Genomic DNA, 27,308 nt, shown 5'->3' on the forward strand with positions numbered 1-27,308 from the left:
AGATGTGAAATATTTTCTGTGTCTCTGTTTCTCTCTCTCTTCCTCTCTCTTTCTCTCTCCTTCCCTCTCTCTCTCCCCCTCCCTCCCTGTGTGTGTGTGTGTATGTGTATGTTCACTACCTATACATGTGTCTATTTATAAACACAAATATAAATGTTTCTCGCTATATATTTTTGCATATAGATTATCTCATTAAAGGATAAAATTAACCTTTCTATCCCTTTAGAACGTGATTAGGTGAGTCTGTCTTCCTGAAATGTGCTCTTTGCCTGGTTCCTGACTGACCCTATTAGATTTAGTCTTTTTTATGTTTTGAATACCTTGGGGTGATAGATTATCACCCAGACAAAAGGCAAATTTCATGCTCTTGATCAGGCAAAAATAATTTTCCCCTAAAATTCTTCAACATATCCCTGGTGAAAATTGCTGTCACATTTCTCTCTTTTATGATGTAACCCAAGAGTCATTTAAGAGGCAGGCTAAAAGTGAGAGATAGGAGAGATAGATATAATCCATTTCCACCAAGAGAAGGTTAGTCTCAGTCTTAAAATGTTCCCTAGAGGTAATTAGTGTCTGGACTAGAGTTCAGATCCACTATCAGGTAGCTTCTATGCAGAGGAGTTCATTTACAAGGAGATAAGCAAGCAGAGTTGCCTTATACATTCCTAGCTGAGAACCAAGGATATTCATTAAAAAAAAATGCTGAATGTCCATATTCTCCTGTAACGATTCTTTTTTTTGGGTAGAAAAAAAAATGTTAATTTAATTCATATTCAGAAACTTGTGAAATAAAAGGTTACAATGAAGAAATAATTAAGAAAGTTGTACAATTATCAAACGACCACAACATCTTTTCTCTTTATAAAAGTATCCCAATAAAACAAAATAAAAACTATGGAAAACACAAAGTCAAATTAGAGATTTTGATGTTAATACTTTCCCTGAGTTTCTTTTTAAAACATCGAATTTAAATAAGGCCATTTTAAAACTGACCTAAAGGCTTACCCACCAGCCCACCATGAGTAATGCATTTAATATACAAGGCTCTCCCCACTGAAACGGCCCTAGGGCTATACAATGTCAACCTGCCTGCAGCTGTCATAGGAGCACTTCAGACACCAAAGCACATGACCTTAAAGTACTAACAGTTTATCTTGACTGCTATTCTGTAACACATGAGACTATATACCAAATGCAGACTAATAATTTCAGTTATTAATAAATACTATGTTTCTAAATGGGGTGGGAAACTATACAGCAATTTTGGCAACAATATAGAAATAAATGTTTTTGCACGTGAAAACTCTTACACAAACATGAGTTAGTAAGCAAATCACTGCAGTCCTCTAAATCTGCATCATAAAATAATTAAAACTAAAATCTCAGTAGACCTAACAAAACAAAGCAGAAAAGATATGGTTATGAGCTGACTGACACTTGGGTACAGGCAAATAATTCCCTAACAGTAGCTGTCTTAGCCATTAAACAAAATCAGCCCCTAGAAGTTTTCTATTTGCTCAAAATTTCAATCCTATGTATACATGAATGCATGACTGTAAACTATCAAGCACTCAATTCAGATAGCCAAATCTAATCAAATTAAGGACAAAGGCTTGCTTGGAATTCAAATTTTTGCTAGGCTTGTATCCTAAGGTACTAGATGTCATCGATCATATCTTCGAGTCCAAGTGTAGGAGAAAGAAGGCCTCAGATACATTTTTCAATCATTCTGCATCCCAAAGAGATGGCAGAGGTCTGCAAATCTGAACATTTCCCTCCATCCTAATGAAAGTGAAAACGTTCATGCGCTATTAAAACATAAAGGTACAGTTCAAGAAAATGGCAATGGGCTGGAATGTTTTGAGAAGACGGGACACTGTACAGCCTGCCTCAACGGGCAGTACCCTGTGGAACTGGAATGGTAGCTGCCTGGATGGAGTGTCTTGAGACTGAACTTGATCAAGAAATGGTTTATATACTGTTACTCAGTTGGTACAAAAGAGATACCACCTGCTTGTATGTGTATACCTTTATAAGCTCTGAGAATTCCTGAGGTTACTAAATTGCTATAATTGAATCATGATGCTTACATGTAATACAACATGTACAGATTTGTTTTTTTTTATACAAGGATTGACTTTTCACCTAGGAGAAGGCAGGAGGTGAATGGTATTTCCCAGGCCCATGCTTGCAGGGTTTGCAAGAGGTTAGATTAGGGATGTATAATATACACAGGACAAGGGGCTTTATAATGTTCATGAAAAATCTGAATTCCTTGTGCCTCATAGAGATCTAATCTGTAGTCTAGTCTGTAGGTGTGGCCGCCCCTTCCTCAGCACACACATTTGTGGTTCTGGGGATCAATGGACAACTCAAAACAAAAACAAAAACAAAAAAAAAAAGGAAAGATATAAAAACTACTTGAGAAGCTGAGGCAGGGGATTCGTGGGTTCAAGGATAATCTGGGTTTTCTGCCTGAAGATTAAAAGTGTCTTTCTGTGCCTCGGAGCCCCCATTTATTTAATACATCTAATACACAGTAGGAATGTGAATACACACCATACATAGGTGTTTAGAGGTATCCTGTAACGATTCTTTTTGTAGCTATATTGTAACTTTATTGGAAAAATTGTTCCAACAACCAACGGGAAATAACACAAAACAAATCTATTAACTTTAGTTTTATTGTACAATTCAATAGCATATGCATGTTAGTTTCCCATGCAGCACCCAACTTAATAGCAGGGTTCCCTGGACATTTCCAGTACAATCTCAACTCTCCTGAGAGTTCTTGGAACTTGGAGTTCTGTATCACATATGTTCTGCATCTTGCTTGGTATATTGTGTGCAAATGATTTCCCACATATGCCTAACTGATGGTTGAAAATACTGAACTCCCTTGTAAACAGGGTAGCATGCTGGCCTCAGATCCAATCCAGATGCTTGGGTTGCCTTTGTACTTTATCTTTCATACTACAACATACGCACGATGAAGCTGACTGGGAGATAGAATTCAAGTTGCTTTTCCAAGTAGCTCTAACTTGGAATTCTCTGGCTGATCAATTGCTCTGTAAATATTAATGAAATCCATGAACAAAGGAGTATCAGCTTGTTTTTGGATGGCCTGCTTGATTTATAACACTAATTGCATCATTATTCTTACAGTAATGAGAAACATTCAAATATTTACAACAGAAATTCATTTTGATAATTAGTAATTATTAACTAGGAAGAAACTCAAATATGCATGTTTAAGAAGCTATATATTCTATAGTCAGCCTACCTGAATACCTATCTGTGCCCTGATATGTAGTAGACATGATGTGCCTTTTGAAATGTTACCTAATTTGTCTGTTTAGGATTTTTATCACTGGAAATGAAATAATATTATCATCTATAAACTAGTATATTATAATGTATATGTAGCCCAAGCAACTGAGACAAGAGATTGGGGCCACCTCAATCAACGTAGAAAAATCAAAAGGAAAACAAGAACTCATAGTTAATATATGTCTGAAAAAGTTACTGTCTTAGTAAGTGCAGTAGCCATGTAAACAGTGAACTATTTTTTCACATAGTGGAGAGCATATACTTCCTGATACAACAAACAATACCCTATCATCATTGTCATCATCATCATCATCATCGTTGTCATCATCATATAATTTTATTATCTGAGAGATCATTAGTATAAATACCTTTTATAAAACATATCTACTGTTCATCCATGGAAGGTGCAGTTGATAGTTTACCTGACTCTATAGAAAGCTCTTGATTAGATTGCACTAACTTGATGTAAAGATTGTTTTATTCTTTGTATGGTTAAGAGACACCAGAAAGTGTTTGTTTGATGACCTTAACACACTTTGGAATAAAAAGAAATGTATTTTAAGACATGCGTCTGTCTTACTATTCTCTGAATTGGAAGGATATCTTACATTCTTCCCTTTCATGTGTCCTGTATTATCTTAGTGAAAACACTCAAAGGGAGAGTTGGGATGTATTACGCACTGTAGGATGACTGTTCCGCTGTCTATATATCCAAAGGAAAGCCAGGCTAAAAGCCAAAAGGCCAATCTCAAAGGGCCATGTGAAAGCTATGGAGTCAGCATGTACAAGAGCCTTTGAGGCAGTGCACAAACCACAGTATGGATTTTCCTCTTGAGAATTAGTAAGTAAGGTGTGCGTCAGAGCTCTCCCTCTGGGTTTCAGAAGTACTCTCCTCAGGATGTCTTGCTTCAACCTAAATGCAAAGTAGAACTTCAAGGTAGCCACTGAAATGCTATACTTATGCACTAAAATGTAATGTACCCTTCTATTTTATAGTCCTTGTCATATATCAAATTTGGTGTATATTTTTTTTAATCTTTTCTTTTTTTTCTTTTTATTGAAAATAGATTCTTCTCTCATACAATATATCCTGACCACAGTTTCTCCTTGTTCCATTCTGTTCTCCTCTCTTTTACCCCATATCCACTCACCCTCCATTTCTTCTTCAGAAAAGAGCTGTCCCCTCTAAGAGAGTCAAACAGGATGAAACAAGATACAACAGAACGAGGCACAAGCACTCATATCAAGACTAGATAAGGCAACCCAGCAGGAGGAAAACAGTCCTGAGAACAGGCAAAGTCAAAGATTATTCCACTCCCACTGTTAATAGTCCTTCAAAAACACCAGACTAGCAGTCAGAACACACAGAGATGACCTGGTATGGACCCATGCAGGTCCGGTGCTTGTCACTTCAGTGTCGGGGAGCTCATATGAGTCCTGCTTAGTAGAATCTGTTGGTCATGTCATCCTGGTGTCCTGGACTCCTCTGAATCCTTTGATCTTTCTATTCTCTCTTCCATGTGATTTCTCGAGATCCAAAGGGAGGGACACAATGAAAACCTCCAATTTAGACTCTCTCTCTTCACAATGTGCTGCTGTGGGTCTCAGCACCCACTCCCATCTGCTGATAAAGGATGAATGAACAAGACATATGAGTTCTGTGTGGACTTCTAAAGAACAGAAACTAAGGTAGAATATAAAGTCATCTACCTTGAAACTTAAAGAAAATCTAATAATAAATCTGTACTATACTTACACTCAAAGGACTTTTATAAAATTAACTTTCCTAAGTTCTACATATGTTCTTCGCTCATGTCTATTAACTAGGTTACAAACCTAAGCTTTGTCCTCTTTTAAATTTCCCATTGCATTTATTATTGCTGTAGGTGATTATTTGCCATCTTATGCATATACTTACATTAACATATTTTGTAAATGTGGCTATATAAGTTAAATAATAATATACAACATACATATTGAAAATTACAATATAATGGTTAGATTATCAAAAACAGAATATATTTCCTTTTTGCTTCATTTATATAATCAAAGTTTGAATGCTATAGAACTTTTTTTAAGGTTATGTATTTTTTCTTTTTATTATTATTTTTTATTACATACTAGCCATATCTTCCCCTCCCTCCCTTTTTTCTGCTCCTCCTCTTCCCATCCCACCCACCATCCACTCCTCAGAGGGAAAAAGGCTTCCCCTGGGAAGTCAACAAAGTTTGGCATACCAAGTTGAGGCAATACCAAGCCCCTCCACTCTGTATCAAGACTGAGTAAGTTTGTACAATGCAAAACAAAACAAAAAAATCTTCAACTAATGGTGCTGGCATAACTGGATGTCAACATGTAGAAAATGCAAATAGATCCATATCTTTTTTTACTTTAGCGAAACTTTATTTTTTCCAGCAGATTATTTTTATTACTTTATAAATAATACCATTCAAAATTTTCACTTCCTCCTCTCCTCCCACTTCCTTCCTGCTCCCCCACTCATTCTCCCCCCCTCCCCTCCTCCAGTCCTAAGAGAGGGCAGGTTGCCATGCCCTGTGCGAAGTCCAAGGACCTCCCTGCTCCATCCAGGCTTAGGAAGGTATGCATCCAAGTAGAATAGAATTCTAAAAAGCCAATACATGCAGTAGAGACAAATCCCAATGCCATTATCATTGGCTTCTCATTCTGCCCCAATTGTCAGCCACATTCAGAGGGTCCAGTTTGATCCCATGCTCGTTCAGTCCCAGTCCAGCTGGATGTGATGAGCTCCCATTAGCTCAGTCACACTGTCTCAGTGGGTGGACCAACCCCTGTGGTCCTACTTCCTGAGTGAGATAGCTCAGACCCAAAAAATATGAATATAGTATGCACTCACTCATTAGTGGATTCTAGCCATAAACAAAGGACATTGAGCCTATAGTTCACAATCCTAGAGAAGCTAAGTAATAAGGTGAACCCAAAAAAAAACACATATAGATCCTTCTGGAAATTGGAAGAAGACAAGATCGCCAGGCAAAAGTTGGGAGCATGGGGGTAGGGTGGGGGGAAGGGGAGACGGGAGAGAGAAGGGAGAAGGGGAGAATTGGGGAGAACTTGTGGGAGTGGGATAGTTGAAATGGAGGAAGGGCGGATATGGGAGGAGGGAAGAGGATACCTTAATTAAGGGGGCCATTTTGGGGTTGGCAAGAGGCTTGGCTCTATAGGGGTTCCCAGGTGTCCAAGGGAATTTCCCCAGCTAGGTCCGTGGGCAGTGTAGCAGAGGGTGCCTGAACTGGCCTTGTCCTGTAGTCATACTGATGACTATCTTGAATATCACCACAGAACCTTAGAATGAAGATAGAGACAGAGACACACATCAGAGCACTGACTGAGCTCCCAACGTCCAGTTGAAGAGCGGAAGGATGGAGAATATGAGCAAATAGATCCAAATTTATCCCCATGCACAAAACTCAAGTCCAAATGGATCAAAGACCTCCACCTAAATCAATTTACGCCGAACCTGATAGAAGAAAGAGTGGGAAGTAGCCTTGAATGCATTTTTAGGAGATCACTTTCTAAATATAGCACACTTAGCGCAGACACTGAGAACAATAATTAATAAATAGGAACTTCTGAAATTGAAAGGTTTCTGCAAGGCAAAGGACACAGACAATATGACAATACAGCGGCCTTTAGAATGGGAAAAGATCTTCACCAAACCCACAGACAGAAGGCTATAGACCTTTTATTCAGTAAGAAATTTCAAAAGCTAGCAAGTTATTTAGTATATTAGAATTTTTGGAAAACAATTATGTTTAGTGAAGCAAAGTAAAAATCATATTATTTACTATTATAAAAAGAAAATTCCAGCATGTTTAGGAAATGTTTCAAATGACTCATAAAAAGCACAGGTGCAACTCTTTAAAATCTTTCTAGGAAACTGTGGATTTCAAATGGTTTATTCTGGCATTTATCACTTTCTCTTTGAATTTAAGTAAATAGTTTAGGAGCAATACTCATAATAGTCAGGTATCCACCTATTTTTCTCAAAAAGTATTTTCTTTGTGAAATGTGTCCCTTCCCCTTCTCATAATAGAAAGAACAAATAGTAGCAGAAAAGTTAAAATAAAAAAGCAGGCACAATAATTATTTGAACTCTTAGTGACAACCTTGTATAGGAAATGAAAACTATTATCCATGTTAGAAAGCTATGAGCTATTGGGAAAATCTGTATTTTTTAACAGTTGTCTTTAATTTAGAAAAGGTACAAACGAGAAAAACTATTTTCTTAATGCTATAATTTGTTCCTAGATTTACAATGCTCATATAAATATGTGTGAACTGAAAAAATTCATTCACCTCATAATTATTCTTTCTCCTTAATGAGCTCAGAACTAAAACATTGACAGCAAAACTTAAGCTCTATGAATCCTAGTTGGCAATTCTTAGGATTGGACAGGACATCCATCCAAAGTCAACTTTTTTTCTGAGGTGGCAAACACCAGCTGCAAGCTGCTAGAGAGTGTGGCTGCCACAGAGTTTCAGGATAACAGATTCTACTAGTTGATTTTCTTGTTCAATGAAAGCAGAAGGATTTCTTCACCAAACACCATTTTATATGCATTTCTACTTTAGCAAGGCATATAATCTTCTTGTCTCTTTGATACAAATGCTCTATGAAAGATATACTTCATGCTTGCATATTGTAGTTATATAGGTAGATGTAACATATCAATTTTTTATGTCTATGTGAACACCATTATATTGCAAGGTTTTGGAAAGAATAAGAACTTACAAGCTGTTCACTTCAAATGTCACATCATTTTTTCTATTGTATGTATTGAGACCCACTGAGAAATTTATCAAATTCAAAGTGTATCACATGTGCAAAAAATGTTTTATCCAAGAAAATAAGACTATGACAAATCATAGGAAAATCTGTCCTGAGATATCAAACAAAATATGTAGAATGTGAAGAATAGAAGAAAATGTCACGTTTGTATTCAGTATGAAAAATGTATAAAATTTTGCACTTACCTTTGGTGATTTTTCTATCACTAGTCTTTCCTAATGAAGTTACTCATATTAAGCATAGAACAGATAAATGTTGAATTCAATTGTAAATCATTCATCTAAAGGGAAAGCCTCAGGTAAACATTGCCTTTATTCAGCAAGTCTGACTGGTTGTACATATCATAGTTTTGGGGAATTTGGTATATGTAATAAATCATAATTGACATTTTTATGCTCATGAGTTATTTAACCTTCAAAGCTTAAAAATATTCTGAAGTCTAAGGATGACAAAACTGTAGTTCCCTACTCGTCTGTGGTGCTCATTTTTATCGATATTTACCACCTTTCATATAAACTCCTTTCTCATTTCAAATGCACAGTGTTTGAAATCAGCAGACAGTTGAACATTTCTCATTCAGGTCAGAATTTCTTAGTTTTCTCTGATAACTTCACATATCCTGTCAAATGCTATTATCTTTTTTTTTTCTTGACAAAAAGATGTTTATCCAACAAAAATACACAATTAAAAGAAATGAAATTAATATTGAAGAAAGGAGTCATCTGGTGAAAAAATATTTTCACTTTGAAGCTGTATGTGCAGATATTCATGTCTCTATTGCTATGCCTGATAAACCTAAATATTAAGAAATGTATGACCCTTTTTTCCAACTTGTTCAAAATTGATTTCATCATCCAACATTCTGCCTCATTCTTCATCTCACAAAATTAATTTGAAATCGAATGTGTAATGAAGCAGGTGTTTCTGGCTCTTTCCCTAGCTGTCTTGCATGACTTCACTGCCACCTTGATTTGAACCCACACGCACTCTTTAAAGTGTCCGTGTTCTTAGACTATGAGACACTGCTGGATTCTCTATGAAATATCTGAGCTCTGATTTGACATTGTTATGATTTTGTACTTTACTATGAATGGAAGGCTTTCTGCTCATACAGAAATATGATGATTTCATTATGGAAAGCAAATATTTTCAATAATGTCCTATGATCCTATCTAGGCTTCTAAGCATTAAATGGATTGTGTTTTTCAAATGTTTGATATTTTAGAAATTAATGTTTGAGTTGCTAGTCTGAGTTTCATTTAAAAACATTAAATGTATTTTTTTCTTTTTTTTATTTTCGAGACAGGGTTTCTCCGTAGCTTTTGGTTCCTGTCCTGGAACTAGCTCTTCTAGACCAGGCTGGTCTCGAACTCACAGAGATCCGCCAGCCTCTGCCTCCCGAGTGCTGGGGTTAAAGGCGTGCGCCACCACTGCCCAGCTTCATTAAATGCATTTTGAACTAGAATTAGGATAGTATTTTTTTCAAAAATTATAAAATGGTCTTAAACATACTTACCCATTATTGTACTATGTATTTATTTACAACAACATTCTTGTCACAATTATAAAATTAAAGTATAGATGAGGATTCTCTATGTCATACCATGTGAAATATTCTGAAAATATTAAATTCATACTGTGAAATTAGGAGTGTGCTATCATCTTTTCTAAGTAGTGATATTATATATAAGATATTGTTTTAAAATATATATTTATGAATTATTATTGGTAAATATCTGACTTGCATACCTATTATAAAGTCCTATATACTTAGACTTACATCAAAATTTATTGAACAAAATGGAAGCATAAACCCTCTGCCTCCTACAATCTTTTCTCTGCCTCTTCTGCTGGGTTTATTGATCTCTCAGGGAAGAGACCAGATGGATACCTCCAATATAGCCTCATAATATCTACTGGTAGGTATCTGAATTTGTTCCCATCAGCTGTTGGAGGAAGCTGCTCTGATGATGATTACATAACACACCAATCGATGAGTAAACAGAATATCATTATAAATCATTTCATTTATATTTTTTTCATCTTGGCAGTATCGGATAACATGGACTCCCTCTTGTGGCTTGGGCCTCAAGTTAAACCAAACATCGGCCATTCCCACAAGGATTTATGCCACTATTGCCCCAATGAATTTTGCCGGCAGAATGGATTGTAGGTGGAGGGTTTTGTGTCTCGGTTAGTGTCTAAATTTCTCTTTTCATAGTGTGAAATGTACATCCTTGTACTAATGAGAGGACATTAAGAGAACATGACTCACAAAATCAACTAAACAGAGCTCATATGGGTTCACAAATACTGAAGTCGCTAGCAGAGGGCCTTCATGAGTCTGCCACATCCTCTGCATACATGCTTGGATGTTAGCTTTGTGTTTTTGAGGGACTCCTAAAAGTGGGTGCAGTTGTGTCTCTGACGTCTTGTCAAGCCTTGATATAAGGGCTTCTGCCTTGTCTTATCGAAACATGTTTTTCCCTGTTTGGTTGTAACATCTCTTCGAGTCCTGCTCTTTTCTGAAGAAGAAACAGAGGGGGAGTGGATTTGGGGAGAGTAGCACAAAGGCTCTGAGAAAAGAAGGGAAGACCCAACTGTTCACAGAGTTTATTGTATGAGAGAAGAATCTATTTTCAAGGAAAACACTAACAATAAAAAAGGATACTATGATACCTTTTAGTATCTTTGATCTAGATGGTTAAGTCAAGAGAAAAATGAAGATTGAAATTTCCTATGTGAAGTTCTTCTCCCATATAAAAATAAAAGGTTAAAAGACAGCCCTACTTATTTCTTTTTGGAAGAGTAAGTTTGCCATGTTTGAAACCATATACTTGAAGATTTCTAAACATAAGTCACTATAAATTACCAGGGCCCTTAATATTCTCTTCTCTTTTCAGTTAAATAGTTAAAATTATGTTTAGATATTTAGAGACATTTAAAATATAGTCTAATAAAATCAGGTTATAAGAAGTTACATTCTCAAAATATATCTTATCTTTAATTGCACCTCTAATAATTATATTTGGTATTGTGTACGTAAAAATAGCTAAAGTTTTGAAACATCAAACTTCCTTTCAGCCAAAACTCACAAAATTAAAATACATTAAGTAGGTTCTATTACAAACGAAATTTCCAAGTCACTTGCAGTTGCAAATACATCATTCGTTCCTGAGTAGGTTTTGTTGTTCTCTTACACTCTGAGGTAATTTATTGGCTGAAGCTGCCATCTCATTTACTCATCTGTACTGTCACTTAGTTATGCATCCACTTATTAAATAGAGAGAATGGGAATTGTGTTTAGTGTACAATGTTAATTGCTCTGGGCAGTTAGAAGTTTCTCCTACACAGCTAATATATTCAGAGTTTATCATGCCATAAAGCTTTAAAAGATGCAGGTAAGCATGCTAATAATGGGCCAGAGAAGGCTGACCTTGAGCCTCGCACTGTCCTAACTGTAGGGACATAACAGAAGATCCAAATATACCTTGAAGTAGACAGGAATGAAGGAGTCATTAGAAAAGGACAACATTAATTAAGTTGAAAGATATGTATGAGTTGAGGTCAGCAAAAGATAATGTATGTCTTTTCTAAGAAGCCCTTCGCCATAATGGAACAGATGCAATGCTCTTTCTACATTGCTTTAAAGATGAATGGGAAAGCAAAACAAGAAAAGCGGACATTTTTCGGAGATCTAGGGTTGCATGTTATATGACAAAGAAGGTGATCTTGCAGACTGAGATCGCAAGAATATGGGTGTGATATAGCAGCTGTTTGTGTTTATAGTGTTATGAACTCGAGTGTGGGAGCAGAGGAGTTTTCTTAAGACTAGTCATGAAGATGGTCAGATTAGCAGTGTTTATAGCAGCATTGTTTGTCATAGCCAGAAGGTAGAAACAACCTAAATGCCCCTTGACTGAGGAAAGGACAAGGAAAATGTTGTACATTTACACAATGGAGTACTACACAGCGGAAAAAAATAACGACGTCTTGAATTTTTCAGGCAGATGGATGGAGCTAGAAAACATCATTTTGAGTGAGGTAACCGAGACCCAGATGACAATTATCCCATGTAGCCAATCATAAGTGTTTTGTAAACTTAAAGCAAAGAAAACCAGTCCACAAATCACAATCGCAGAGAACCTAGACAACAATGAGGATCCTAAGAGAGACATATGTAGATCTAATCTACAGGGGAAGTAGAAAAAGACAAGAACTCCTGAGTAAATTGAGAGCATGGGGACGTTGGGAGAGGGTTGAAGGGGAGAGGAGAAGCAGGGAGGAGAGCAGAGAAAACTGTAGAGCTCAATAAAATCAATATTTAAAAAGGCCTAAACAAGCATATAGTCCCTCTTCAAACAAACTACCTTTTACAACACAGATTTATTTGTCTCTAGTACATTCTGTGTTTGCCAACATTTTTTTTTCAAATGTTTTGTAATAAGAGATTATAACTATTGGAGTTTGTGCTGCTTCTCATTTCATGCACCTTCAGTGAGAAAGGCTAATGTTTAAAATCCCAGGTTCTACTGCAGAAAACCATTCTTCCAAAAGCTATGTCCTTCCCAGATTTACTGGTAAAACTTGGTTCACATTTCTACTCAAAACTTCACTTACCTTGGTTTCAGTAAGGATTCAGCACAGCATAAAATATCATATACCAAATAGTAGTCCTAAAGCAATAGTTGCTTTTTTTCATCAATTTGCTAGAAGATTGATTTAGATTGTTTTATGTTCTCTGACTGTGAGAGAACAAAACAAGAAAGGACTCACTAGCATGGTCTTTCATCTGTGTGCTTTAGACGAAACTCTATGGTCCTACTACAATAGACAGAAACATTCTAATAAATCAAACAAGATTGTTGACATATAAACAAATGAAATCCTGTTGATACTATCAGTGAGTAGATTTTTTTCTTTCCTTTACATAATTATTTTTGTTTCGTGTATTTTTAAGATATAATATAATAATGTATATATATAATATAATAATGTGTATATATATATACATCTTCTCTTTCCTCTCTCTAAATCCTTCCATTAACCCTTCCTTAGATTATAATATGATACATAATGCAACCCTTTCCATCCTTCCCTTCAAATCCCCCCAAATACTCCTCCTTGCTCTCTTTAAAATTCATTGAAGCTGCTGTTTCAGTAATTCCTGTTACATGCATATATGTATGTATATGTAGTTCCAACAAAGCTTGCTCAAGCTACATAATTTTAATTGCATGTATGTATTTAGGACTGACACTTTGGTATTAGATAATCAGTTGGTGTACTCTTCCTTGAAAAGATTATTTCTCCAACTCTCAGTATTTCTTAATTTACTGCAGTTTTTGGTAAAAGATGGAGGCCTTCTCTTAATCACAACCACTAGCACCCAACCCCCACCCTCATACTCCCAGCTCCCTTGTAGCATGATGACCATTTGTCTTTGTTCAGCTCATATTTAGACAGTCATGTTGATGAGACATTATGGCTAATTATATATACATACTAGGAGATGCAACCAAATAGCAAAATCCCTTGGTTTCTGGCTTTAGTAAACTTTACCCAGCTCTGTCTTCCACAATAATCCATGAGCCCTAGGTGCAAGAGTTATTTTGTATTCTATGGGAATGGGCCACAGTACTCTGTGTTTTGACAAGGACAACAATAATAGACTTGTGCAATTTGATGATATAAAAGATCATGAGGCCTCGATCCTATACAAAGAACTACATGCAACTAAGGAATGTTGAGAATGGGATAAATAGTCTTAGCTGGGGAAAAGAACACCTTTTGGTTATCCAAAATCAAGTGGGCAGCCCTAAAAATGTACATACAAGTGACATCATACTGCCTGAGAAGACGTTCTCTGTTTATATATAATATATTTATATTATATAATATAAATGTTCTATACTTATAAAAATATAAATATATATTTATTCATTATATGTATATATTAGCAGTTAATGAACGAGGAGGCCAAGAAATTGAAAGACTTTAAGGAAGGGAATTTGGGAACAATTTGAAGGAAGAAGAAGAAGAGAAGGGAAATTATATAATTATATTTTGATCTCAAAAAATAGAATACTTTTTAAAAGGTATGTGATCACTTATAATAAACATAACATTAAGTGAGGGAAAACTATAAAGTATATGAAAAGCGTTAGCTGTTTATTCTTTGCTGGTTTTTATATTCGAATGGAAGTGCTGGGGAGTCAACCTAGGGTCTCATGGTTACTAGGCAGATTCTTCACTACTAAGATCCCTCAGGAACTTTCTTACTAAGTTCTTGGTTGAAGATGGTAGATAAATTAAATAGTATCACTGTTAAATCAATTAGGTTTAGAATCAATTGATATATAAATTGCTAAATATGCCAGTAACTTTCTTACCAAAGCGGACAAAAAAAAAAAATGAAAAGAAAAAAAACTAAAATTTCTAACTCTAAAGTCCTAAGAATTTTATTTTATTAAGTATGAAACTAAATATGCATTTGTAAAATTGATGAACCATTTAGACTAATGGGGTATTGGGGAAATAATTTTATCCACAGTCAAGTACTATTTAATAGATTCTTACTCATTGGTCAGTGCTTATTTGCAGCTAAGATTAAATTCTCCAGAACCTGAAGCTTTGAACCATTTAATCACATTCCTAGTGGGTGCAGACACCTAAAGGTTGATGAGGTGTGACCTGAGAAAGCCTTACTTAACCTATTAGCTCACTTTTTAATCTCGGTGAAGAGTTATTTTATTACAAACATTCATTTCTACTTCTCACTTATTTTTTTCCAGGGAATATTTTATATATTTTTGAGCAAAATATATTGAGTTAAAAAAAACAATCATCCAAACAAACAAATAAAAAACAAACAAACAAATCAGGTAATGATTAAGATTGTGTATTTAAAGGATGTTTCTTTAAAAACTGAATTTATATCAATCAATATCACAATTATTCTATCATTCTGTATTTGAAACTTACTATCTACAAAATTTATATAGTATCTGATTAGTTACCACAGTTTGTTTTCACTCAGACACTGGTAAAAATGGCAATGTTTTTAAAGATCACTTATTTGACATTGCAAGCACTTTCCAGAAAACTGTAACCTTGTTAAAAATTTACTTAGCATGGTGCTTCTAGATCTTTATGTTCATCAGTGTCGACAGGGAAAATGGAAATTTTATTTTAGCTTCTTTCCCTTGGGGATCCTGTGGAGAGATACTGAAAAGGACTTCATAGTTGAGTTCTTTTTTCATTCTGTTCTTATCATCTATAGGCAGAGTTTAGTTCTTCTCAGTATCAATTCAATAGCCACTCACTGAATGCCTACTGTGCAGATAGCTCTGACTCGGGGTGCTGAGACAGTGAGACAAGCTGCTTGCACACAGGAAACCCATTCACTTGCTGCACATCCCTCTTTGGACTACTATGGGCTTCTCTTTATTCTTGCACACTTGAAATGCCCTTTGAAAGTAAGCTGTAGATGACATCATAGAATGTGTGGACTTGAAAAAAATCAACACTGTGCAGATTGGGTTTGCTAAAAACATTCATTATAATGGAAATCACATTAGTCAGCTTTATTGTCTAGCAAATGAACTCACAGAGAAATTTACAGGATAAGAAGGAGCAGGCTGATGGCAAATCAACATTCCCAACCAGAGAGCCTGGAGGATTGGTGCTTACTTAAGGCCAGTCTACAGAGTGATCCTTCAAAAGAGGGGTGGTGGTGGGATGGTGGTGCAGGTCATAACATTGTTTAGTTTTGAGCAATTGTACATTTACCAGTGGACATACATTCATGTGTGTCAGTTCTGAAATACTATACTAGCTTTATTTTTTTCTATCTCTCACTGCCATTGTTAGTTTTAGCTTAAATACAAAGCAGATAGGCAAATAATGCTGTAGAAAATTAATTTTTCAAGTCCATTGGTAAATAACAAAACTGACATTAAGTTTCCATTGCTTTTTGTTTTAGAGCTTAGATGTTAAAAGTAGTAAAATTTTGTATAGCAAATGCGATCAAAGCTTTAAAATGCTAAACATATTCAGTAAATGAACTGACTAAAGCATTATAGGAATTAAGATTTCCAGTTTATGGCCAAGACTCCAAACTCAAAATATTTTCAAATTGTCACTGTAAACTTATTTTAAAGCAGTTTAAATATTACCTGTTCCCATTGATTCCCCATGACTATACAAGATGAGAGAAAACCAACCATCATCCTCTTGAACAAGGTTCTCAATATGAGGATCGTCGCCCCATTGGGATCACCTATCTGATATTTGCTTCACCATCCACAGTGGCAAATTACAGTTAAGAAGCAGTAACAAAATGATTTTATGGTTGTGGTCACCACAGTCCTAGGCACTGCATGAAAATATTCCACACTGGGGAGGTGGCAAGCCTCTGCTCCAGAGTCCTGTGTCCATGCAGGCATGTAGGTGCGTGTTCAGCTACGCCTAGCCCAGCAGTTCAGGTTTTGGCTCAAGCACAGTATTTAATTATGGAAGTTTATATGTTTATGCATGCAACAGTTTAGTGTTACCATTTTCTTGTAAATATTTTTAAAATTTAGTTTAATTTTAATGTATATTGACCTGGATTTTAGATTTTTCCTACTTCAGATTCTCAGTGTCTTGATTTCTGTACATATATGTTTTGTTTGTTTGTTTGTTTACCAATTTGAAAAAGGGTTGATTGTTATGCTTTTTACTGTATTTTTTCAAACTTATTTTCCTTTATTATCTACAGAGAGCATAGTGACACCTGTGTTGGATTTCTCACAGTCACTAAGATGATATTGTTTTCTTTCTTTTAACTTCCTATGTTCACTTGGATGTTCTACTTGGGAGAATCCTGATGCTCTAACTTTAAGCCTACCACCGTTTTAAAATACTGAATTCTGACTATATCTATTAAGGGTTAATTTGTGTTATTTGAATTTTGTATGATTTTGTTTTGATTTATTTTAAATTCTGTTTTAAAATGGCAATTTATTGTGTAGGTTAGTATTAAAAAGTCATGGGTTTTCTCACATCATTGATGATATCAACAACCACAAATATCAGCTCTTATCTTAAAGGAGATCAGAGCGTGTTTATTCAACCTGAAGGCCAGAAATGCAAAGCAGCCAGCCACTGGCTCTTACCTCTACCTCAATTCAAAAATGGCTACTTTGCTTCCAGGAATCCTCAGAATGAGATTGAGCTGAAACCTGTCTTCTCCCATTTTATATTCATCTCTAGTGCTGGAATTAAAGGTGTGCACCACTACTGCCCAGTTTCTATAATAAACTAGTGTGGCTACTGGGATTAAAGGTGTGTGCCACCACTGTATGGTTTATAAGACTGATCAGTGCAGCTCTTTTAATCTCTGATTAAGGCAAGCTTTATTTTAATGATTTTTGACCTGGGTTTAATACTTCAATGGTGGCTGTTTCAAAATCTTTGTCAGAAACCCCAATATCTGATTCTTCTCAGTGTTGGTTCCTTGATTACACTCCTCATAAAATGTATTACTTTCTCGTTATTTGCTGTAGTCAGTGTCTTCTTCCTTGCCTCGCTGTTGTCTTAAAAATACCTGACCAAAAAAACTTGAAGAAGAATGTATTTATTTTGACAAACAACTCCAGGGATATAGAAATCAGGGAAAGAAGGGTAAAGAATGACATTATGACAAAAAGGCAGCTGGCACATTGCGTCATAGTCAGAAATCACAGACATGCTCCGCTGACTTTTCCCCTTTTATTCAGTAGAGGCCATCCGCCTAAGGGGCAGTGTCACACACGGTAAACCTGCGTCATTCTACCTCAACTAACCTAAAATAACCCCTCACAGTAATACGCTGAGATATGTCTCCTAGGAGATTTCAAATCCTGTGAAGAGTATAAATCCTATAGATAACCATAGCCAAAAGTGACTACCTCATGCACTTTGCCCTGGAATCTTTGTCTGCTAAAAGCTAAAGCTGGGTGCTATTAATGTAGAGGATTATTTCTAGTTGCATTCAGCATGATTCTAGAATAGCAAGCAGGTTCTGCTTTGCAGCTATCTATCATGTATGTGTGCTTCTCGGAAGAGTTCAGTTTCTGTGAGACTTTGTTGTGCTGTCTGGCCCAATTGACTTGTGTTGGGTACACACAAGTCAACGCTAATTTTCCCCTTAGATCTGTCACTTTTGAAAGCAGATATTCTCCCGGAGAGACTTCCTGGTAGTGGAGCTGATGTAATGGATCCCAGCATTGGACTGATGATGTTCCGTTGTCTCTAATGGGGACAAGGTACAAGGCACAGGGGAGATGGAGTTGCTTTGTGAAGCTGGTTGTCAGTGAGAAAACTCTTAACTGTCTCTCGCCTGCTTCGAGACTGCATTGCTATTCTTAATGATGTAGACAATAAACTTTCATTTTCCCCAGCCAGCTGAGTGAAAAGGTACAAAACTCTGTAAGATTCTGACAGATACTCTAGAAATAGTTATAATAGAAAAGCGATTTTAACCTAAATATATACTATCATAATACACAACCCAATCAGTGCAAATGTATGCAACAGGTAAGTAATCCACTGGCAATTTTCAGGTAATTGTCAGTTCTGGTGTAAATATTGTTCAGTTAGTGTATCTATGACAGGGACTATATTCTAATACACAAAAATTGTTTGTTGATATTTTGGAATACTATTAACAATTCCAGTTCCCTAGATGTATCTGTCATTCATTTTCTTTCTTTTTTTGCCACTAGCATTCATTCTTCTAAAAATAATGTGAAAGAAATAATTTTTATCACCATCAACCTCTTTCGCACTTGGGATTTTATTAAATAATTTGATGATTAAAGGGCTCTTAATTGTTGTCTTTTAAACTATATATAGGCCGGGCGTTGGTGGCACACGCCTTTAATCCCAGCACTCGGGAGGCAGAGGCAGGCGGATCTCTGTGAGTTCGAGACCAGCCTGGTCTACAAGAGCTAGTTCCAGGACAGGCTCCAAAACCACAGAGAAACCCTGTCTCGAAAAACCAAAAAAAAAAAAAAAAAAAAAAAAAAACTATATATAATTTATAGTATATACAATAATATAATATAAACATATATGCATACATATACTTAAAATATCCTTTAATGTGTTTCAAGGTGTAAAAGTTCAATGAATGGTTAAATAAAATAATCATTATATTGTGGTCAAAATATATCTATAAATATGCTTACTTATATGTGTTATTGATGTTTTCAATATTTTTTTCAGCTTTAAGGGACAATAGGATCGAGCTGGTTCGCGCTTCCTGGCATGAATTGAGCATCAGTGTCAGTGATGTATCTCTGTCTGATGAAGGGCAGTACACCTGCTCCTTATTTACAATGCCTGTCAAAACTTCCAAGGCCTATCTCACTGTCCTGGGTAAGTTCTAGAGTCTAACGCTGTGTAATCACACTCCTAGAAAGATTTGCACTGTTACAACACAGTTCAATCAGAAAATATTTATTGAACATCAAATCAATAGGCATAATTTAATATATTGCTGCCTCACAGAAAAAAAAAAGACATTGAAGAATCACTTAGTTGCTTTAAGTTTAGAGGTGGACAAAGGGAGAGCCAAAGGTTACTGTGGATGCCAGAAAGCATAAAGCCATTTTGTTCCTTAGGAAGTAACTACTTTTTTTTGTTGTTTTTTATTTGATTGTTTCTCTCATTTGTTTTTTCTTTTGATTTTCTTCCTGTTAATTTTATAACAAAATTGTGCATATGCTGTGTGATTTGGAGCCATTTAAAAAGTAATAGACTCCTGAGCACAATGACTCTATCTTGTGTGTTCTTCATCTTATTGTCTGAGTCACCTGACGGAGACCTCCCCTAATAACCCCGTGGCTTTCAAAAACGACCTCTTTTTGTACCGTAGTACGTTTAAATGCCCCTGACATTTCCATGTGTCTCTATTTGAAAAAAGAAAAAAATGTGTGTTTTCTAGATTCGTAAATGAAGTACGTAATGTCACTTGTGCATGCAGCTTGTAGCTTCCTTGGGCTTTTATTCTCTAAGTATCAGACCATTTTCCCAAAGGTTAAAGTGACATGAAAAAGCAATGCATTCATAGAGATTCAGAGGAAATAAGGCTGCAGCTTAGAGCTCATCGACTCCATGGTGCCCCAGTCAGCTGAAATTGCTGCAGTTCATTGAAACGCACCTGTGTACTGAACAAGTTTGAGAAATTTAAAGATTGATTTTTTTTCCCTTTTGCCCCTAGCTTGCCTTCCTTTTTAGAGAAAGACACAGTGTTGCATTTAAAATAGCCAATGCATAACATCCTTTTGGAGAGGAATATTAAAGTTAATCCAGCTAGCAAATTGGTTCTGTGCTTGGGATGTGAAATATGTTTCATTGCAAGTCCCACTGGAACTGTTTCATAAAAATCTTCACAAGTTTGCCGTTAAGGACAAGATACATCCACTAAAGTGGAGTGTTCCCAGATAACAATTGCCTAAGGTTAATGCATTGTTCTGTAGAGCCAACTGAAGACTCAAAGAATAATTGACTGTAGAGCACAGTTTATTAAATGGTGGTATGACATTGATTTTTTTAAAGGGTATAAAGGTGAGTATACACAGGCCACCTAGCTAGTTAAGAGAAGTAGGCCTATTTCTCTTTTTCCTTTGTTGTTTAACTTTGTATTTCTCATAGTGGGATTTTCTAATATTCTTACATTTTAAACTTCTCAAGATTAAATTAAAGTGCTACAATGAGAACAACTCCACTGAGCCTTTATTATAGAATACTGCTGCATGATATTTTAATAGACCTCAAAGTAAATAACTGAATAATATAGCATAGAAAATGTGTGATACTCAAGACTGGAGAAATGGTTCGGCAGATAAGAACACTTCTTGCAGAAGCCTGGTCATATGACTTTGGATAATAGACCCTCACAAAGGCAGTTAACATAGCATGGGCCTGAATATCCAGCATTCCTGCAACTAAATAGGAATCAAAGATGGAAAATTCTTAGGAAGTATTTGGACCAACTAGTATGAAGCAGCCATCACAGTGTTTAACAGCAGGAAAGACCCTGCCTCATACAAGCATCTGAGTTTTCCTGTGACTTACACATGCCAGCACGGTATCTGTGCGGCCCCCCACGTGCACATATTCATTTCCAAACACATAAAAACAAAATTTATTTTAAATATATGGCATTCATTCTTTTTTTCAAATCACCCAAGACACTCTACCTTCTCAGACTGCTGTAATGGCAAATCACAAAGTATTTGAATGGTTGTATCTTAAAGCTTACAAAAAACTGTTTTGGAGGTGAAATTTTACAATTTGTGTTTAAATTCTACTTTGACACATACACATTTTAAAGTTTGTTATGGATGTTGTGTATGCATATGTACTATATCAGAAGAAGTTTATTTTATCATCTAGGAGTTTAGGTGATTCCTAGAGATTGATACTCACTTTCCTTATTCAATTAAATTTTAGGTGTTCCAGAGAAGCCGCAGATTAGTGGATTTTCATCACCAGTCATGGAGGGAGACCTGATGCAGCTAACTTGTAAGACATCTGGCAGTAAACCTGCAGCTGATATAAGATGGTTCAAAAATGACAAGGAAATCAAAGGTAAATCATGGGGAAAGTCCTCAAGTCAACAACAATATATGAGTATTAGAAGGCTGTGTTAAAACAGAATTCTCTATATTTTTCAGACCACACTAGTTCCTACCAATTCAATATAATTCAAATGAGTTTTCCCAAATTCTTGTTAGATAATTTCATAAAGTGTATGAATATCATCACTGTGGGGCATCAAGGTGGCTTAGTGATTATGAAGGTCTGATGCCAAGTCTGCAGACTGGAGTTCCGTCCCAAGGAGCCACATGATGGGATGAGAACACACTCCTGCAGGCTGATCCTCTGAACTGCATATGCACACATGATGCCCCACCCTGAAAAACACACAAAATAAAGAAATAATAATCTTTAATATAATCATAGCGTACTTTGTTTTCTGCTTATAAAATCACAAGCCTAGAACTACTATATACTTCATAGAATACAAGGGTAGAAGATAAGTTAATGTAAGGAAAAAACGTGTAGATTTATATTTTAAAACAGAGAGTAGAAAACAGACCATTATTTCAGGTCCATAGACATAATATGTATTATATTCAGGCAGATGGCATGAGTTATTTCTTCATCTTTTAGACTTCTGGAACTATAAAGTTTTGAAGGTCAAAACTAAACGTCAATAAATTTGATTTCTAGCTATTCTCATAAATGTAAAAGAATTGGTTTGTCTCAGTAAAAAATTCATAATAATGTAGAAGTTTTGTACAGATTTCAGGCTTTCTCTGACACAAACAAAAATATATCATCTGAGATTTTCAAAGAAGCTTAAATAGAAAATTGCTAATATATGATTGAATTAAGTAGTTCATTATAGTAAGACCACTGTGTCTTTAATACCACATGTTGGAAGGAGGGGGATCCACTTATTGGTTCCCAGCTGCTTAACCCCGAAATAATCACACAGAAACTATATTAATTAAATCACTGCTTGGCCCATTAGCTCTAGCTTCTTATTGGCTATTAACCTGTATATTGCCATGTGGCTGTGGCTTATAGGCTAAAGTTCCCAGCATCTATCTCAGGTGGCTTCATGGCTTCACTCTGACTCCACCCTCTTTCTCCTAGCATACAGCCAACTTTTCCCGCCTAGTTCTATTCTGCCCTTGCCATAGGCTCAAAGCAGTTCTTTATTCATTAACCAATAAAAGCAACATAAAGACTGAAGGACCTCCCACAACAACCACACGAAGATGTTAGGGATGATAACACATATACATTAATAAAGATACTATGATAGTTAGTTATTGTGATTGTGCAAACAAGGTGCCTATGACATGGTAATATTATAATTCTTGGTCTAATCTTCTATAAGACATGTTATGCCAAGTATTTTAGTTATTTTTACATTCAATTCTTATATCCAATTATTTGATTCTTAGTAGTGAAAATAAAATCCCAGCAAGTGAGTTCGCTTATCATACCAAGATTATAATCTATAAAATTATTGTTATGTTTTCTACCTTACTTCTTATATATCTGCCCTCATAATAGTATCTTTTCAATAATTTTAACCTTAATCACCACCTTTCTCTAACTACTAGATATATCTTTTCCAAAGTTTTAAGAGAAATGTAAGACACAAAACTGAAATTGGACATTTATCATTCTAATAAAGCATATTGCTATGTACCCTGAATCTTGTTTTTCAAGAGGTTCAATAGCATCCATCCTTATATTAACTCTAGGATACATTTGCTAGAATTTTCTGAGTCTCCTCGGATTTTTACAAAGCTAAATCCTCATTCTGCCTTCCTATTTACGTGACTAACAAGTATTTGTTCTAGTCAGTTCTTTGTTAAGTATTACCAATAGAACACCTAATACTCTAGGATATGTATAATATTCCTTCTGCAGTTTACAGGAATATTCTGGGCAAAAATTCTTAAGCATCACATATCTTTTCCTTTGAAAGACTCAGTTTAGGTTTGCAAGAACTTCTTTAAAGCACTGTCAATGATTTTTTAAAAGACTTTATTTATTATCTCTACGTATGTGCATATTCATGTCCTTGTCAATGTCCATGTGCAAGTGCACGTTGTGTATGTGTATTTATATGTATATATGTGTTTGTGTTAAGTGTAGGACACACATATTAGGATGACTGTGGAGATCAGAAGAGCAAGTCAGAGTTTTGGGTAGTTGTGATTGCCCAGAGTGTATGATGGGATGTAACTGGAGGTTTCTCTCCTGTCCACTGTTTTCTGAATAACCACTCTGAGTATTTAGCTGATGTCTCAGAGTTCTTATTGACTAGCCCTACACATAAATTAACCCAGTTTTAATAACCTAAAATTGCCATGTTGTGGCGGCGTAAATGAATGCAGACAGATTATATAGATATATACAGCAACTCTGTTTGGATTTCACACAAGGCTATATTCTGTCCTACCATAGGTCACACTAGCTTATTTATTAACTGATGATAATGAAACCTACTCACAGCATACAGAGGGGCATCCCACATCAACAGAAATTGAAGTTATATCCTCTGATAGAGGAGAAAATGCTCTTAAAAGATGAGCTATCAGAGAAAAAAAAAGATGAGCTATCTCTCTAATCCAGTGAATTGTGTTATAGCCCACATCCCTTCCTTAACTCTGACAAACTTAACTACTTTGTTGAATACATGTTCTTAGCATTGTCTTGATGTTCTAAGGGTTATTCTTTCCTGTCTCCCCAGGGTAGTTAAAGAGAGTAACACATGAGATAGTTCATTAATGTTGATTGACTCTACGTAACATTGTAACCTCCTGGGAAATCAGTAGTATACAATATTTTATGGATGAAATTAATTTTTAACAAATCTTTCCTCTTCTTTGAATATCAAAAAACCTGAAGATATAAGGAGGGAGGTGGTGTTGCCATGTTTATCTCTAAAATTGAGAAAAATTGATGTTATAAAACACTAAATATTAATGACATCAAAATCAAGTTCTGAACAGACACTGTGACAAAAACATATGCAGAATCAGCCTATGATGCTTTTCTGCATTCTGAAGTTATGACGACTGCATCCCTAATGTTCTCCAATGCAATAACAGTTTATAGAGCTGTTATCAACTCCATATTTTAACTCAGCTACGTCTTCCCAACAAGATGGTGAACTTCATGAGTGGTGTGAACTTCACCATGATAGGTAAACATGTCAATAACATAAGTACAGTAGACTGCACTGAGAGAACATTCATTTTGCTTGCTGTCTTCTGAATTTGCTAAGCGCTTTTTTACAGAATGGTTATTTTAGCTAGCCCTCCACACCGGAAAGAGTTGTCCATCATCATCTTGACTACCACTTATATGTATGTATATATATGGATATATATATGTGTGTGTGTGTGTATGTGTGTATGTATATATTATGTACTTATGACTTCCATTACTTCCTGGCTGAATTTAGCACAGTATCACTTGCAACTCTGAGCACACATAGGGGAAAGTGAGGCTACTAGACAGCAGTTCAACTCAGTTCAGTAAATTTTCTCATGTATCAGGGCACATAAGAGAAGCTGCACATGAATAATCCAAGACACCTGACCTGGAGATACTTAATGTTACTACAGTTACTAAAATAATTACTATTAGAATAACTTTCTATGACGAGCAATGTCTATAAACATATGTATCATTTTTTAGGATAACTTAACCTATGAATTTTTTTTCCGTGTTCCTGGGTAAAATTTCCTAGAAAGTACTACTTGATCACATCTATATATGTAAGGAACAAGGGTTTCATGTTTTTAAATTTCAGTAAATTTCATAATTGCATGCATAGCATGTTGTATCTTAGATTACAGTACTCTAGATCCAGATATTCTGGTTAAATAGCTGGTAGAACCTGAGAATGTGTATTTCTATACTATGCCTCTGTTTGAAAGACTCTTGTTCTCCTCTTTGGAGACCACATTCAGACAGGGAACAGAATCAATATAAATCATCTATGTGAAAACCTTTCATTTTTATGACTTTTATCTTCTCATCCTTTAAACTAGTGTAATAATGTCTACCTAATACTGGCGAAGCAAGTAACGTACGCCACTGAATGCATAGAAATTGTTGCCATGTACAAAGTATCACTAATACATTGTAGATACTTTATCATTTTTGTTATTATTTCTATATTTGAAAATTATTGTTGAAGTGTATCTTTAAATTAAAATTATGAATAACAGTAGTCTATAAATACATTCACAAAATGAGTAAGGCTTGTATAAAAAGGGGGTCTCTCAGGCACAAATACATGAACTGACTGAAGTCTGTGCCAAAAAAGTAGAGACCAAACCTACTCTTTGTAAAAGTCAAACCCCTCAAGTGTTCATTCACAAGCAAACATTTTGTAAATAATACTTATTGAAAAAAGAGATCTTTATAAATCCATCATTTGGGCTAGTGCTAGGAGTAAGTTACAGGACATTCTATAGAAAGAGATTCCATTTATCTCTTTAATTAAGTCAAGTGGTTGGAATAATGATGTAGTTTTCTATATGGTGTGGTTAGATGACAGGCAAGGATTTAGAGTTCAGATATGCTGTGAAAACCCTTCTACTCCTGATTAAGAGGCTAGGTATATATTATCTGAGCAGGAGTGAGACTTACTTTTGCTAAAAAGCTTTCAAGGATAGAATGAAACCATCACAATTCCATCTAACTTTGGGTTCCCTGCTCCTGGGCGCATTGACTCAGACATCCTTTTGGTGCCTCTGGGCAGCTTTGCATCCAAACCACAGGTGTTTCACTGCAGCCTTTAATCTTCTGGAAAGTTTGGAAGTCTGGGTCTCTGCCATTTACTGTGAAAAAAGTGTGCATTGCTTTCCTAAATTGTTCAGCGCCCAGAGAGCTGGCAGCTGCATTAAAGTTTTCATTCTATTTATATGCTTGGTAATCCGCAGCTTGAGTATTTCTTATTACCAAATCTTGAGATTTCCTTTTCTGGATAACAAGCTTTTACTTTAATGTATTAAGCAAAATTTGTGATCACCCTCAAGGACCCCGTGTCCTCACGTAACCCCTTCCTTAAGTGTAGGAGGAAATCCTGAATATGAAGGGAGCTGGCTGCTTTGATTATTTTACCTTATATGGTAAAAGGAGTCTTGCATCCATAGTCATAGATTCCTTCTGCACTCGTGGAAGGCAAATTATCAAAATGAATCTGACATATTAAGTTAAGGTCTTTAAGAGGAAAAGAGTAGGGAAGATATTCCTCTATCAGTCTTGGAGAAAAGCAATAGGTGTTTAAACACATTGTTGGCGTCATGTTCTAGAGAAATATTAGTAAACTCTAGCAGCATAGACCTGTCCTTTCAGCAATAAGAAAACTGAAACCTCAGACACACAGAAGAGGCAAAACGAACTGCTGACCACCAGTGAACTTGACGAAGTCAACAAGATTTGCATAGGCTTCAATGAAGACCTCGATTTAGTGATGGGAAGACCCAAGTGAGCTTTAAAATTCCCAGGACAGCAAAGGTGCTTAGCTTTTATTCATTAAACATGTGTAATTTACTGTGCTGCAGTAGAAGAA

At 35.7% G+C, this 27,308-nt stretch overlaps 1 protein-coding gene across 1 annotated transcript in view; it reads left to right on the forward strand.

Annotated features, from left to right (window-relative positions):
* Positions 1-27,308, forward strand: part of Cadm2 (cell adhesion molecule 2) — a gene marked incomplete at its 5' end in the record, with an annotated part of 279,743 nt that overhangs the window by 130,850 nt on the left and 121,585 nt on the right. Inside the window, 2 exons of the mRNA XM_057763908.1 lie at positions 19,412-19,564; positions 21,644-21,781. Coding sequence (XP_057619891.1) covers positions 19,412-19,564; positions 21,644-21,781 — 291 coding nt within the window. The remainder of the gene's footprint in view (positions 1-19,411; positions 19,565-21,643; positions 21,782-27,308) is intronic.

This window comes from Chionomys nivalis, chromosome 3, assembly GCF_950005125.1.
Source record: "Chionomys nivalis chromosome 3, mChiNiv1.1, whole genome shotgun sequence".
NCBI lineage: Eukaryota > Metazoa > Chordata > Mammalia > Rodentia > Cricetidae > Chionomys > Chionomys nivalis.